Source organism: Alternaria viburni, assembly GCF_023758015.1.
Source record: "Alternaria viburni strain BMP 2772 chromosome Unknown scaffold_4, whole genome shotgun sequence".
NCBI lineage: Eukaryota > Fungi > Ascomycota > Dothideomycetes > Pleosporales > Pleosporaceae > Alternaria > Alternaria viburni.
Genome location: NW_026055773.1, coordinates 619635 through 635719, shown reverse-complemented (window position 1 = coordinate 635719; position 16085 = coordinate 619635). Strand labels below are relative to the sequence as shown.

Here is a 16085-nt window from a genome sequence, read left to right as displayed (position 1 = left end):
TTGTCTTCAGAGCACGATGCTCAGAATCAAATTCCATGCTGGTCATGCAAGAACATTCGCCCTTTGGCTACTGTCATCTGTCCCCATGCAATTCATTCCAACACCATAGTGGACTAATCGGGATACGCGCAAGTCGTCTCCCCGGCCGAAGCACGTTGGAACGGTTGGGCAACAGCCGAGCAGCGCCCTGCAGCCCATAAGGCTGAATCGCCAGTATCTCACCGTTCGTACATTATAACCGAAGGAACCAACCGAGGAGCAGCGCGGCAAAGGGACGAATGTATCAGGCAACTCGTGACGACCAAGGCCACAGCACAGTCCACTTACGGTCAGATTCTAGGCCCTGGACACCTTAAACAATCCTTCCTCCGTCCCATGAACCAGTCACGCAGCCTTCCGCACCCCCACCGTCAGCAAGTGCTACACCGCAGCGAACATCTCCACAACGGCCGACCGACCGAGTGAACTGGTCACTAGCCACACCACAGCCACAAGTAATCGCGAATGCAGTAACGCGCGGCACGGTCTCACCCCACCTCCCATCTTACACCGTAAGTTGGGCCAACGGACCAAAAGCTCGCGCCAAAAAGATACGCCATGGGGATACCGATGATTACCATCCTTGCCACGCTCCCTCCTGCCATGCAATATAGGGCTGAGCAGGGAACCCGATCCTTCTGCCTAGCGAACCAAAGTTTGGTCGTCTGTGGCGACCTGCGCTTGCTGCGTCCTGCGGCTGCGGGTGAAGATATGCAGCCTTGTGGGGCAGGGCTGCGCGCAGGGTAGGTGTGAGGGGTTGTGGCGGGGGTTTACGCCGCTAAGTATGCTGGCCACACGTTGCGTGTATGGTGCGTGGCTGCGTTTTGTTGGGGTGCGTGCTTACCTGTGTCGATGGAGATAACGGTGGATGGAGAGGGGACGCGTTTTGTGTCGGACGGCGCCGACGGTGTAGTACAATGTAGTGTGAGAACCGAGGTTCTCATTCATTTTCTTAGGTGGGCTTAGAGGATCCGGGACTAGTTTTGAGTGCCGTGCAAGCCTGTATACGGGGTACATACAATGGGGAGTTGTGTGCGAGAAGATGAGGGCAGAGTTATGTGTGTTATCGCCTGGGCATATTTTTGGATCAATGATCTCTGCGCCACTTGTTTAGATGTACTTGTAAATGGATTTGTGAATTGCACCTGCACGCTATGCATATAACCTCACTTTCGCTCAGAATCCACGCCATGTGTACGCCCATCCCATGCATATATACACCTCCATCATTGACTTCCTTTTCCAAATCCACCCTCTCACAGCGCATCCCACCCCTCCTCAAACAACGTCTTCTTAACCTTGAGCTCCTCCGCCCCAAGATACAGCGGCCTAACAACCTGCATACTACCCGTCCCGAGCTTAACACTCTGCCCCATGATAATACACTCACTAACACCATCAATCGTATCCGTCTTGCCCCTCGCCGCCGCCTCAAACAGATGATCCGGCGTCTTCTCAAACGACGCAAGCTGCAACACACTATCCCTTGTCTTCTGCAGTCCAAAACGCGTGATGCCAAAGACCTCGCCCTTGAACGTCATGACATCAGCGAGCAGCTGCATGTGACGCGGATCAATGTCCATGTTGCCCATGACATCTCCGATTTCGCGCACGATGGTTGCGCGGGCGGCTTCGATGCCGAGGACGGTTTTGACTTCCATGACGTGGTTGGATTTTGTGTTGTAGGGTTCTATTCCGGGGGTTGTCATGCAGTCGCGGAGGCCGTAGCCTTCGACGAGGAGTTGGCATTCGTACTGGCCTTGGGCGTTGGGGCTGCTTTCTTTCTTGATGATGGCGCGTGTGCAGTCGGGGTAGCCTTTGATGACGACGTCGGGGATGAGGGCTTTGACTTGTTGGACGCGCTCGAAGAATTCCTTGTGGTTGCGCGAGGTTTTTGTGGGGCGCTTTTTCGCGGCATAAGGGTCGGGAACTTCGACGCGGATTATGGATGAGGATATGCGGACGTTGGCGCCGGCTTTGCCCCATTTGAGCGGCTTGTGGGCGTTGATTGCTGCGGCGATTTCTTGGGGTGAGACGTCGACGAAGAGTTGGTTGATGGTGTCCCAGTCGATGCGCATGGCGATGTAGGCACCGTTGGGGTGCCACACATCTTCGACGTAGGAGATGACGTCGCGCAGGTACGTCTTTTCTACACGCGCCTTGACAATTCGCGCAGCGGATTCGGAGACCTTGTTGGACAGCTCGCAAGCGATGACGGGGGTGGAGATAGCGGACGAGGCGTTGATGATTTCCTTGATACGGGGTACACCCTGGGTGATAGACATACCAGCGACACCAGCAAAATGGAAAGTCTTCAGTGTCATTTGCGTTCCGGGCTCACCAATAGATTGAGCACCAATAGCTCCAACGGCGTGACCAGGCTGTACTCGTGATCGATGGTACTTGGTGAGACAAAGCGTTATGAAGGCCTCGAGCGCACTGTGTGAGATCTTCGCAATTCCATCAGCGAGGCCGTACTTTTCAGCATCGGCCGCGGACTGCTTCCTGTCCTTCTTGCGATCGGGTTGCACTACTCCCAGGTAGGCAAGAGTTGTTTCGAGCTTCTGTGCCTTCTTGAAGATGTAGTCTTGCACGGTATCGAGGAAGTCACGCAAAGACTCTTTTTGGTCGATGCCACCATCGGTCCTGTCGCGATACTCCAGCGGCGTTACGCCGTCGAGCTTGAACCTAGGATATTTGTTTCGTTCGGTATTCAGCTTTGCTTCTGTGTACTCCTTGACCTCCTGTGGCGTCAGGCCCGACTCGGAGTTGTCCCACGTCGACGTTACGGCGTGAGAGAATGTCCTGTCGAAGTGCACAGGTTTTGCCTTGCCCTCCATGTCTACAGGATCGAGGTTGTCGTCTCCGTACTGGAATTGAACTACAGTTCCGGAAGAGTTCCGAACAGTGTCGTCGTATTGTGCAGAAAGATCTTCGAGTGATTTCATCAGTCGTCTACTCATGTAACCAGTCTCGGCAGTCTTGACAGCTGTGTCGACCAAACCTTCACGACCACTCATAGCGTGGAAGATGAACTCGGAAGGTGTCAAACCCGAGAAGAAACTGTTACTGACGAAACCTTTCGATGCGGGCTGACGAGCGGCTTTGGGAAAGTGAGGTAGTGTTCGGTGGTGGAATCCATCTGCGACACGGGCACCACCAATCATTTGTTGTCCGACGGAAGCAACCATTTGAGAGACGTTAATGTTGGAACCCTTGGAACCACACTTGGCCATGAGCAAGGGCGAGTTCCATCTGCTGAGCTCTTCGAAACAGATGTCACCAGCCGCTTGACGTACACCAGACAAGATACCACCAATCCTGTTCTCCATCGTCTGCTCTTCGTCGCAACCGGGATCGCGCTGCAGCTTGCCCTCCTTGAAGTCCTTGATCAACTTGTCGCACTTGGCGTAGGCCTCTTCTACGAGATCCTGCTTCTTCTTGTTCAACTTCTCTCCGGGGGTAACGTCGCTGATGCCGAGAGAGAAACCGTTGTTGGAGAGCCAGCGTGCAGATAACTTGGACAATCTGTTCATGCCCTGTACTGCGTGGTCGGGGCCGAAATCTCGCATCATGACGTAGAACACCGAGTCTTTTTTACCGTCACCCACTGTCGCCTTGTCCATCACACCGCACATGACCTCAGAGTTGCGAATGACAAGATACGCATCGTTCTCATTCAGATCGGGAGCCTGATCGGGGGTATTCTTGAATTGCTTGCATGCCGCTTCGAGGTTAATCAACACCCTGCACCCCTTGTACGGCTTCATCAGCAGGTTGAAGACCTGCTTTCCGGTCCAGAGTGCCTGTGGCTTCCATACAACAGGTGGTGGGATGTCGATAGGGTGCTTCTTTCCTGTGTCAGGGTCGAAGGCTCCTTCTCCGTTGAACATGTAGTTCACAATCTGACAGAACGTCCGTCGATCGTAAAAGTTGTTCTTATTGCTGAGGAGATACGCTGCAGTAATGAAGTCCTGAATGGCCGCAATAATCGGTGTTCCGTTCTTGGGGGTCGCAAGGTTGTATTTGACACCCATGAGCTCGGTAGCCTCGGTTCGCGCTTCTTCGGTTTGTGGAACGTGCAGGTTCATCTCGTCACCGTCGAAATCGGCGTTGTAAGGGTTGCAGACACATTCGTTCAGACGGAAGGTCCTCCATGGGCGGATTTTGGCGCGATGACTCAAGATACTGAGCTTGTGTAGGGAGGGCTGCCGATTGAACAGAACAATGTCTCCGTCTTCAATGTGTCGCTCAACGATGTCGCCAATTCGGAGTCGCTTCGAAGTGGCTTCTAGTTTCTCGCCCGTGGTATCGAATCGCGAAAGACCGATAAGTGACGTCTTGTTAGGCTCCTTGTTTGGTCCCTGGTCGCTGATGATATAGTTGGCGCCGGGATACTTGTTCGACCCATTCTTCACTAATCTCCTCAGCTTGTCAATGTTGTATCGTGTGGCCTTTTCGGGGTATGTGAGGTTCTTCGCGATGCGCTGCGGGACAGCGACTTCGTCGATGCTCAGATTCGGGTCGGGACCAATGACAGTACGACCAGAGAAGTCGACACGCTTTCCGGAAAGGTTCTGACGGAATCGGCCACCCTTTCCCTTCAAGCGCTGGGAGAATCCGCGCATGGTCTTCTGAAGGCCTTGTTGTTTCAGACCAGGCGCGTCGCTGTTGATGTACATGGCAATCTGCAGCTGCAGGAAATCCCACTGCTCCATCAGGATCTGGAGAGGAAAGCCTCGCGCCAGCCCAGCGCGTATTATGCTGCTGATTTGACATATGTCTCCGATCTTGTTGGTCACGTCGTCCTCGGTCGCGCCGCCTTCCTGCATCACGGACGGGCGGAGCGCGACTGGTGGTACAGGCATGTACTCCCAGATCAGCATCTCCGGCCGCGCATCCTCGGGTATCATGGCCAACAGCTCGCAATCCTCCGGTGATATCTTCTTGAACAGGTTGAGCGCCCTCAGCGGATGCATGTCGTCCACAGCCTTCTTCAGGTGCTTGTCCAGATCGGGGTTCGCGGATTTGGCGGTATCGAAGGACTGATCGAACTCGACTTTGCCGGCGGGTGGCTTCTTCGTCTTCGCGGTAGATCGGTTGAAGGCATCGTATCGGTTGTGGATGATCTTGAGCGGGTGGCCGGGTACCTTGCGGACGGTACCCTGCAGGGCGTTGCAATATGGGCACGTCTTCTTCTTCCTGCAGTCGTCGAGAATCTTCTTGGTGACTGCGCCCTTGCGCAAAGTGTCCATGTCGGGGCGGCGCATACTGCGCAGGTATCTCCGTCGCTCGACCTCATCCAGCAGCACGCGCGAACAGTCTTTGCAGATGCAGTTGAGCACCTCGATGATGTGCTTCAGGTACCCCACGTGGAAGGCCGGCAGCGCAAGCTTGATGTGGCCGAAGTGGCCGTTGCACCTGTCGAGGCCTTCGCCACATGTTCCGCACTTTCCCTGCTTGCTCGAGATGCCCATGTGCGTGTCCATGGGCCCGTTGGCCGTGAGCGAGCGCGTGCCGTCGGCGGCGGGCTGGAGGTCGTAGACATTGCGGTCCGAGACTTCAAGGACGGCCTGGTTCACGATGTCCTGGTTGGAGTATATGCCGAACTGGATGTGCTTGATGCGCGCGGGGATGCGGTCCACGACCTGCTGCTTGGCCGAGCTGCGCGGCGCCTCCATGGTGGTGGGGGGGTGGTTGTGCGGGGTCGCTGAGGTGAGTTGATGCTACCGGGAGTCGTCGCAGTGGTCGTCGTCTCGCATAGTCGTCGCGTCGTGAGTCATGATCCGGGCGACAATAGAGCGCAGCAGCAACTTTCTCGTCGCGCCGCTGCAGATTTCAGGGTGGGGAACATTCCCGGGAGCGCTAAGCCACTCTAATGCGCTAATGCGGGCTGATAAGCTGATAGTACCCCGGAAGGCAGTCGTGACCAGGAGCATCACCGCCTGGTGGCTGCCTCACCATTGACCGTCTCTCTGCCCCGCCCATAGTGACGGCGAGGTTTGCAATAACTTCGCGTGAATTACTCGCTTTACCCTTCTTCCCACTCCTTCCACGCCAACAGCACCTTTATCTACACGTTACTGGTTGCTCCTGCCTCCTGGCCCACGGTACTACCTACACAGCGTCCCCGCTCAACCTCACCCCGCTCAACTGCTCCGCCTCCCAACCAAGGCTGTATTCGCGTCACTGTCTGGCGAGACGCACTTCTCTCTCCTCATGAGTTCAAGTAGGCTTCTCATCGCACCATCGTCCATGTTCTTTTCCCGTCTCACTGACACCCCAGTCTTCCGTATCGTCCTCCGGGACGCAAAGCGGTACGACACGTACGAGACCCGTGAGTTCGACCTGCCGCTCAACAGCGAGTTCCCTATCGGTCGAGCATCCAGCAACGCGGCCAAGCGAGAGCTCATGGCTGCACCACACAACGCCTTCATCGACAGCCCCGTTATCTCACGACAGCACGCCGTCCTCTCGGCCAACGCAAACAGCGGCGTTCCGGAAGTCTACATTACCGACAAAGGCTCCATGCACGGCACCATGCTGAACGGTCAGAGGCTCTCTGCCAACACACCCACCAAGCTGAACGATGGCGATGTCCTGCAATTCGGCACTGACGTTAACCGTAATGAGGGTACGTCCTCCCGTAGGCCCTCCAAACCTCCTCTTACCCTAGCTTCTGAGCTGACACCAACCCACACAGAGTTCTTTGTAGCCCGCACCTATACTTTCGAGTCGCAGCTATCACGCCCCTTCTCTCTCGGTTTCACCGTGCCTGATGCCGAGAGTGACGAAGAGGAAGTCGCAGAGCGCCGAGGCAGCCAGATCGATCCTTTCGTCATCGACGACGACTCCGACGCAGCTGATGACCACTCGGAGGCCGACGACCAAGAAGAGGTTACCATGATCATGGATCAGGTCCTGCACCCAAACGAGCATGACCACACTCTCAGTGTTGGCCAGGACGACTACCCAACGTCCGCGATGCGCACCACTCTTCCCAACGAGGACTACAACCAAGAGAGCTTCGCGTCCCGTCGTGACGACTCCCTCGAGCCTGCTAGTCCGAACCCTTCCAGCGATGAAGAAGACGTGGCCGCTCTTGGTTCTGATTCGGACAGCGAGGCTGGCAGCATCGATAGCTCCGAGATGCTGTCTGACTCCGAGCCAGAAATTCAGGATTCAGAAGACGAGGAAATGGAAGAGGTTGAACACAAGAAACCCACCACATCCTCATCCAACAAAGAGAACGAGGCGTCCATCCACAGTCAAGTACCCCAGACTGTTCACTCCTTCCCGCGCGATACAACGACGCTTTCGCTCTCGGACGTATACATGCCGCAAGACGTAGCCAACACACAGCCGTCGCTACCACGCTTGTACATGTTCGGTATGCAGGGCTCCGACGGCAACTCCATGTCGAACAGCAACGTCTACGGAGATAACGCGCCTCCACCTCTGCCGCCACGTCCCTCGGCGTCCAGGGCAGCACCATGGTGCGATTCAAACTATCGCTCCTTCAGGGAAGTGGCCGATCTTCAGGAATGGTACTCCGAGGGCGTTCCGCCAAACTACTTGGGCACCAACTTTGGCGATCGACCGTCCCTGTTCAGTCCGGCTCCTCTTGCCCCAATGGCAGAGGCGAATGAGGCTCGTGCTCCCATGCCCCAATTCACTCCTTATCCTAGCCAATCCATGCAAGCGAATCGTCTGCAGACACCTCCACCATATTTCGTACCCGACTTCGAGACCTCCCCGCCGGTGCAGCCAGGTCGCCGTACCAAGGTCTCTATCGAGGAGATCGTTGAGGAGCAGCCGCCTACACCTGAATCTGTGAAAGACTTGAAGCGCAAGGCCGATGTGCTTGAGGCAGACGAGCCAGAAGCCGTTCTCGACGAAGCATCCAAGGCCGTCGTTGGTGATGAGCATGCGACCTCAAACTTGGTAGCTGCTGTTCCAGTGGATGATGCTGCTGCAATCCAGACGGCTGCCATTATTGCCCAGCGTCCCAAGAAGACTCCCCGCTCGGTCCTCAGCAAGGTTCTCAACAAGGCTGCCTATCCCTTGCTCGGTGCTACCGGTGCCGTAGTCTCCTTTGCTCTTCTTTCTACCCTCCCGGATGCCTTCTTTGTGTAGGCCATGATGGACCTGATGGCAGCAGTCCGTCATTCTTCTTTTCCGGAGTTCAGGGTAAGGCAAGGTGTACATGGCGGGGTGATTCTGGGATCATGATATCGGTGGGAGCATCTACGGATAACGGCAATCAGTGCTAACGGCGTTTCGAGAGACGTCAGAAGAGTCGGGTCCTGGGTTATGGGTGGTATGTGCTTCGGGATCCACTGGCGTTGTGTGTCTTTTTTCCTCATGTCACGCCATGGTGCATGACTATATTACCTTTGGTTTGATAACGAGTTATGTGCAAGAATCTCCCCACTAGATGCTACTGCGTGTGTTGTCTGAGTGATGCGAAATGGTAGATTGGGTTTACGCGAAGCTTGAAATTCTTCGGGACGCTAAACCTCAAGCGGCTCGTGTTGAGGACCTCGGGAGCTCCACACCCACGTGGATGACCTAGACGTCACGTCTTCATTACTGTCAGACCGGTCCGTGGTAGAGTACGGGTATCTGTACCAGATCTTATGTTATTGTTGTTGTGAGTTTAGTGTAAACATCGTCTTTCGCAAACACTTTTCCTAGCTACCACCTGCAACGCTCCGTACGATCCTCTACCAAAGTACCAACTCAATGACCAGTCCGACCCAGAACCAGACTGCAATCTGAGTCAAAGGCGCACTCTATTCAAACCGTACGATCCTCTTCTGAAGACGTCTGATGGACTGTCACTGTCTTCCTAATAGCCTTCCAATCCTGCATATCCATGCTATTCAACACAGCTAACTCACTTCCCTGTAAACTACCCTGGTCTTTACCCGACTTCATGCCCGTCACCTTCGTTCTGACCTTTGTCGAGACCGACGTCCAAAGAGGTTTGAAATATGGCAAGCAAGCACACAAGACAGCAGTGCAAACATGGATGGAAGTCCAGAGCTCGGTAACATGGTAGAAAACTGGTTAATGTCAGCGCTAGGACTATCAGTGTCGAATCAAGAGACGACTCACTTTCATCAGGATCCTTCTCACGACCTAGAAAGAACAAAGATATCCGCACCGCATTAGTAATAACGACGAACCCTCCCAGCGCAAATATTCCCGCGAGCCCTACTTTCGCCCGCCGCGCCATCTGCAGCGTAAACGCCGTGCGAATCGGGACCAGCAAGATCGCCAGATCGATAGCCGCGTCGAGCGTGAGAAACACATGTATAATATCCGTCCAGTTATCGCGATACTTGTTCCGCTCATCCGTCAGTTTGACATCTTCGTCGGGGCTAGAGGCAAGGGCCAACGGCCGGCAGATGCAGACTGTAGTAATGGTTGTGGAGAGGTACCAGAGGGAGGTGAAGATTATCAGGGAGAGCGAGGCACGCTGGTGGAAGCTCGAGGTGGAGAAAATGCGCCGGTAGAAGAGGAGGATGGAGAGTTTGCAGGTGTATTGGGCGGTTATTACGACGAGGAAGGCGGTTAGCATGGCCTGTTATTGGGGGGTGGTTAGTTGGTTGTTGAGATGGGGGGTTTTAGAGATGGGAGGAAGTAGAGGGTAGAGAGGAGTGGGAGGTAGAGAAGAGAGGAAGTGGGAGAGGGACGGGAAGAGGAATTGAGGAAGGAAGTGGGAAAGGAATTGGGAGAGGAATGACGAGAGGAGAGGGTGATATTACCTTGCGGTAGCCACTTAGCAGCTTAGAGGAATCGTCCAAATGCATGTTTTGGACCTTGATTCTGGTATAGGGTCCGAAGTTCGTGAAGCTCTCTGTCATTTGATAGTCAGTCCATTGTGGGCGGTGATGAACTCCTGAAGTGGTGGGTAAGTACCTTGCAGGACAACGGCGACGGCCGCGTAGTATAGAAGCAAGGTCAGGAGAATTAAATGATCATCTTTTTTGAGGCCCTGTTTAGTCCTGATCTTGACGTAAAATCGTGTGAAGACCGCAAGGCCGGCGATGAGACTGCAGACGATATGGGCGATGACTATCTCAGCATGGTGATAACTGAGGCCTAGCATTTTGGCGGGGGTATCGCTGACGATGATGATCCTGTCGGGTGTACGGCTCATCTCGAACCGCGGCGAAAGCGCGATGGTAGTTGAAGGGGCGCTAATGTGCGATTGAGGCGAAGGAGCGCATATCCAAGATCAAAGACTGAGGCGGTATATACGAAGGCGTTAGGATCAGCCCCGAGGGTAAAATGGCAGACAAATGGATGCGATCGTCGTCGAGATAGGGAGCCAAGGTCGGTATCCAAATTGGGGGAGAAGACGGATATAGGGCGACCGCGCGATTGTCGGTGGTCACACTGTGTCACCCAAAAGACGTGGTCCGTTTGCTAGCGATCTCTGTTTTACAGACTATTCCAAATAGGTCACGTTTGCGCTCTCTCTTTCACTTCTCATTTCGCTTTGATGAACTCGATCAGTGTGCCGAACCAGCCGAGCGTAACTTGTATGATTTTCGAATGATGATTAAAACAGTATGGGACCAAACCTAGAGTTACGTTCCCACTCTTAGGCTTCACGATGTCTTGTCTTATATCTACATCTTTTTACCCTTTTTTTCAATCCCTAGCATGCCTAACACAACTGTTGAGCTGTAGAGATAGCTTGATCCCCAGAGATTTTGTGGTCAAGGTTGTTTCGCTACCTGATAGATGGCTATCCTCGTGCTCTTTTCTAAAAGACCTGGGACTAACAGCCTTTCCCGTACTGAACTGTGCTCAAAAACAACAAAAGTATTGCGTCCCCCATGCTCACTTCATCTTGACCATCTCGATCCTCACACCCTCTGCCCATCTCGCGACGATCACCATCCTAGGGACATCGGTCCTCCAATAGCGGCCTCTATCGCGGTATCAACTAAAGGATCGAACTCCCCAACATCGAATGCCAACTGCTTCAGCGGACCCATCGCTTGTTCCATGAGGCTGATGTGTCTTCGAAGCAGTCCGATCATCTCCTGGGGCGCCCGTGCTTCTCTTTTGCGTTTCGTCAGCTCACTCTTTGACTTGCCAATCTCCCTGTAAAGAGGGAGAAGTTCTGCGATGAGTTTTCTCCTCCGCTCATGGTAGTCGCGTTCATCGCTGCTGTTATCAGAGTCGCTGCTTCCATGATCGCGCTCTCTCTGGTGTAGTTGATCTGTGTCTCCGTCTATCGGCGCGTCACTTGCTGCTGGTATCCTTTCGTGATCGAGATCGTTGGCAGGCGAATAAGGAGGGGGCGCCGGGTGACTCGAGAGTCTATCATGATCCGTGTCTGCATAGACGTCGTTCGTCTCCGCGGTGTACTGATGTGTTACGTAGTTGTTCTGCCCCATAGTGGCAAGACAGCTTCGAGCAACATCCAACTGAGTCTCGGCTTCCTGGAGTCGCGCCCTGCATTTCTGGAGCTCAACTTCGCGCTCCTTGATTTTGTTTTCTTGCCGTTCGAGTTCGGCCCTGCGTTCCTCAACTATGGTCGCACAAGTCCTCGTGACGCCTTCCATCGCCTCGGTATGTTGCCGTTGCATTTCAAAGCCTTCCCCTGCACGTAATGTTAGTGTTGGTCTTGTTTCGATTTCTCGTTGGTGTAGGCTCCGTACCTATAGTGTTGTCTGCCGACCCGTCGTGCATCCATGACGGATTGGATGGAGTCCTGCACATGTTGCACGGAGATGTCTTGCCGGAGTTTTGTGAATGTTTTTCGAGTTCTTTATGTGTTGGGTCGTTGTGCACGATAAGAATAATGTTGGTGTATCGTGGGAATGTCGTGGAATCAGAACGAGGAGGACGTGTAGCGCTGGTTTTATTCTTCGTTTAACGATGGTTGATGCGATCACCCGAGTCAGCGTGCGAGGTGTATGGTGTATTGAGTTGTTGTTGTAAGAGCTAAGGTGCTAACTACTAAGGAAAGAGAGCCTATGTACCCGTGAGGTGATCACGTGACACAGCGCGTCGACCTAGGTACAGCATGCCCAAGAACCAATCATAATTTACACATTATGCAAGTTACTAATGTGACAGGTTAAATAGAGCGCGAATATTGCGAATGCCGATATAGGGTCGGACAAAACTCGTTTACGAACAGAGCCGTGTTGGGGTGCACTATATGCACGCGATATCATTTGCTCAGCCACGGTTCAAAGATGCCCGGGCAAGAACGCCGCACTGTTCGCCCGTGCCCAACTTCCATCATGCGCTACAACCACCTCTACCTCTACAGGGCTTCCACCTTCCTCACGGACAGTCCCTCGCTTCAAGAGCCTCGCTATTGTTTCGACGGTAGCCGCTGCAGCATCAGTGTCAGCATGCACACTTCTCAGACCACCCTTTCCATCGTCATAGAGCGCGATGCCCTTCTCGCCGCTCAAGATTCGTGGGTCATGACAACAGTCGCCACCAAGATATACCCATTTCTTTGGCCCTGTTCGGGCGAGAAGGTTGATGTGTCCGAACAAGTGCCCTGGCGCATCGATGATGAATAATGATCCGTCTCCATAGAAGTCTATCGAGGCGGGGAACCCCGCCAGCGGCTTCCACTCAAGTCCTTTCAACTGGTTTTTGAATGCGCGTGGAGCTTCTGCCTTGCGAACAGGTGGTAGCTCACTCGTTCGGTCGGCAGGCAACTCATCAGGGTTGAATATCTCGGATGGATAAAGCGGCCCACCACCGTTCGCAAGAAGATGCATAGTCCCACTTCCGACCACAAATCGCGCTTTTGTGAAATCGCTCGGTGTACCCACATGATCCCAGTGAACATGGCTCAGCATCACCACGTCAACATCTTTTGGGTCAAGTCCACCTCCTCGCAGGCTCTCAGCTGCATCCGGGCTGACACTCGTAGGCTGGCGCTGCGCGATATGTTGCTGTTGAGCTTCCCGGTAGCCAGAGAAGTCGCGTTTGAGACCGAGATCGAAGACGAGATTGGATGAACCGTGTCGAATCAAGAAAGAGAGAGATGGGACTGTCGCGCGCCTTTCTGGGTCGGCATCTGTGACGAAGAGTCTCTCGGGAAGGGTAAGCTGGCCGGCCTCGAGGGCTGAGATTGTAACGTAGGTTTGATCGTGGGCTGGTGCTGGAAGAATAACGGTATCGTTGCTTGACGCCATGGCGAATGACAGGAGGCAAGAGCTGGTAGTTCAAGTGTTTTCGAAGGAGCCATGTTCGACGCCAAATATGACATCGTGGTTGGAGAAAGCGTGGTTGGGGAAATCGCTGGCATGTATTCCGTCCTGCGGCCCCACCTCGTCAACTACCCCGCACGCGGGGTCAACCTCTTTGCGATATCGAGATCTGCTGAATCCATCAGTGGTAATAGAAGGTATATATGTATTGAGATTATTCCCAGATGTAGTCGAATGGAAGCTCCCCGCTCCGTATCAATTCGAGAAGTTCTCAAAACATCATGTCGTTTACTGTGCCCGAATCGATGCAAGCGCAGTACCTGGAGGCTTATAAGGAACCATACAGGCTACGATCAGTGCCAATTCCGAAGCTGGAGGAGCCGCATGACATCCTCATCAGGGTAGACGCTGCTTCGTATTGCCATACCGACTATGTCCTAGCGGAAGGACAGATGCCAGGATTGCCGAAATCTTTCCCTCACATCGGGTGCCACGAGTTCGCAGGGACGGTAGTCGCTCATTTCCAGACGCCTAGCAAGGAAGCTAGCGCGCTCGAGATTGGCGTAAGAGTCGGTGTACCGGGGCGTTCTTTCCATGCGTGTGGCTCATGTTTCGAGTGCAAGAACGAGCGCGTGGATGATCCGGTTGCTATGGATGAAGGAGGCTACTCGGTGAACTGTATCAATGCTGAGAACAAAGGGCTGAGCAAAGACGGAGGGTTCGCGCAGTATGCCGTTGTGGATGCGAGACAGCTATCACCCATACCGGACGGTCTGACCGCAGTAGAGACCGCTCCTCTGATGTGCGCCGGCGTGACCATATACGGAGCCCTCAAAAGATGCAGACTGAAGCAAGGCGACCGAGTCGGCATACTAGGAGCAGGTGGTGGTCTTGGCCATCTGGGCTTACAATACGCGGTCAAGATGGGGTACAAAGTTCTGGGTATTGAGGCAGCGGATGAGCCTCTCAAGCTTTCGCAAGATGTCGCCTCGAGATTGGATCCACAGCCGTATATCGTAGACGCTCGGAACAAGAAGGCAGCGGATGTCGTTCAGGAAATCGGCAGGCAAGACAGCAAGAAGGACATTGGCGAGATGGGGCTGGATGCAGTGATCGTCCTGCCGGAAAGCCAGACTGCTTTTGACTACGGCATGGCCCTGCTCAAGTCGCACGGCACGTGCGTTGTGGTGTCATTCCCGGAGAAGGGCTTTCACATCAACTCGCGCGACGTCGTGTTTCGGGATATCAGGATCATCGGCAGCCTGGTAGGAAGCAACAAAGTACTTCGTGAGATGCTGGAATTCTCCGCCGAACATGGTATCCGCGCTTTGTCGACTTCGTTTCCTCTGGCGAAGCTGAACGAGCTTGTAGACGAGTACCACAAGGGTAGGGGTGGAAAGCTGGTGGTTGACATGGCCATTGAAGCGTAGATCGAGTAACAAGATACTTCCGCGCACTCAATGTCCACGGGTTTGCCCACCGCCAAGCCCGAGACCAACTACATCAAGTTAGCGGCACGTGATTGTACGTGCAGACCTCGGGAGGTGGGCCGGGGCCTCCTGATTTCGTGAGCGCCTGAAAGCTATGCAAAACTTCAAATATGGTGTTGCTTAAAGTAATACCCACTGCCTTCATGAACAGGTTCTTGTTAGGTTATAGCACCGATAGTCGAGAGTACCGCAATGTCCAGTAACGAGTCGATCATGAGCCAGCGGACTGACGTCACAAGCCGCCTGAACATCAACGTGAGGACTGTCCAACTAAGCCATACCACAGTACTAGATACTTCAAACTTGACTACAGATATCGCATTGTCTGGCGTTGGCAATCTATTGCGCAATACCACCGCCTCCGGTCCCCCTATTTGATCTGGCCCTTCGCCTATTGACTACGACGAAGTCACCTCGACCATCATCGAAATCATCCAACTTAGCGTCTTTGTCTTCCTTTTCATCCTTTTCATCCTTGTCCTTCTCCTGTTGCTCAGTCCTCTTCTCCCTGATTGCATCTAATTCTTCAATCCAACTCTTGATGAACACCACTTCCTCCTCTTCCAAGTCCTCACAAATACCACAAGAAAGTGCGCTACCTAGCATACGGTTCCCATCTTTGTCCTCGGGCCACGTATAGAAGTACTTGCAGTACCAGCAAGCGTATCCCGAACAGCGGCGGTCGTCGCGCGTTGTAACAGTTGCATCGGCGCACTCGGCCTCGCAGACCGGCAATTCACATGTTTGACATGGGCCACCGGGTGAAGCTATGGTGCCCGGTACGTTGAAGTGTGAGCAGTCGTGACAGACCCATCCGCGGAGAGGGGGTTTGGACTGCGTAGTGTCAAAGTCTTGACCTAGTAAGAGGAGTAGAGGGATGTGTGAAGGAAGAGACTCTTACGTTCCGTGCCATTTCTGCAGACTGTTTGACTGCGAATAGCATGATTCTTTGCGCTGTGAAGTTTTCCTGCTCTAGTATGTCTTTCTCTTGCGTAGGGTTAGCACGAGAGTAGTTGGTACAGTTGAGGTATACATACTGCTGACGACGTCCATGATGTCGAGTGATCGCTCCGTGTATGCAGGTACGATATCAAATGGATGTCGGAAGCGAAAGGGCGACGTGCTTGTATATGTCAGGTGCAACGAGATTGTTCCTGCTGCGAAGTGGCTACCAGCACGTGGAAAGCTCAAGATCACGCTAGGATAGTGTCGCAACTGCGTTTGCTCTCGCTTTCAACGAAGCCTCCGGCTTCTGCTGCATGATGCACGTATACTTCCAACACTATTCCCAACAGTCCATCGCTACAACTTAACCACCCGCTTAATTGAGCAACAGCAATATGACGACACC

At 53.7% G+C, this 16085-nt stretch overlaps 5 protein-coding genes across 5 annotated transcripts; 2 read left to right on the top strand and 3 right to left on the bottom strand.

Moving 5' to 3' along the window:
- Positions 1-1295: 1295 nt before the first annotated feature.
- On the bottom strand, positions 1296-5720 carry J4E79_002473 (uncharacterized protein; the record flags this gene model as incomplete). The annotated part of the gene is made up of 1 exon (XM_049351372.1): positions 1296-5720. The coding sequence occupies one exon, from the start codon at positions 5718-5720 to the stop codon at positions 1296-1298; it is 4425 nt and encodes a 1474-aa protein (XP_049214010.1).
- A 574-nt stretch (positions 5721-6294) lies between these two features.
- Positions 6295-8175, top strand: J4E79_002472 (uncharacterized protein; the record flags this gene model as incomplete). The annotated part of the gene is made up of 1 exon (XM_049351371.1): positions 6295-8175. One exon carries the CDS (start codon positions 6295-6297, stop codon positions 8173-8175), a length of 1881 nt encoding a protein of 626 aa, XP_049214009.1.
- Positions 8176-10949: 2774 nt separating this feature from the next.
- On the bottom strand, positions 10950-13229 carry J4E79_002471 (uncharacterized protein; the record flags this gene model as incomplete). Its single annotated transcript, XM_049351370.1, has 3 exons — positions 10950-11665; positions 12207-12225; positions 12330-13229. 3 exons carry the CDS (start codon positions 13227-13229, stop codon positions 10950-10952), a joined length of 1635 nt encoding a protein of 544 aa, XP_049214008.1.
- Positions 13230-13525: 296 nt separating this feature from the next.
- On the top strand, positions 13526-14674 carry J4E79_002470 (uncharacterized protein; the record flags this gene model as incomplete). Its single annotated transcript, XM_049351369.1, has 1 exon — positions 13526-14674. The coding sequence occupies one exon, from the start codon at positions 13526-13528 to the stop codon at positions 14672-14674; it is 1149 nt and encodes a 382-aa protein (XP_049214007.1).
- Positions 14675-15073: 399 nt separating this feature from the next.
- J4E79_002469 (uncharacterized protein) lies at positions 15074-15787 on the bottom strand (the record flags this gene model as incomplete). The annotated part of the gene is made up of 3 exons (XM_049351368.1): positions 15074-15379; positions 15636-15721; positions 15772-15787. The coding sequence occupies 3 exons, from the start codon at positions 15785-15787 to the stop codon at positions 15074-15076; spliced, it is 408 nt and encodes a 135-aa protein (XP_049214006.1).
- Between the last annotated feature and the right edge of the window lie 298 nt (positions 15788-16085).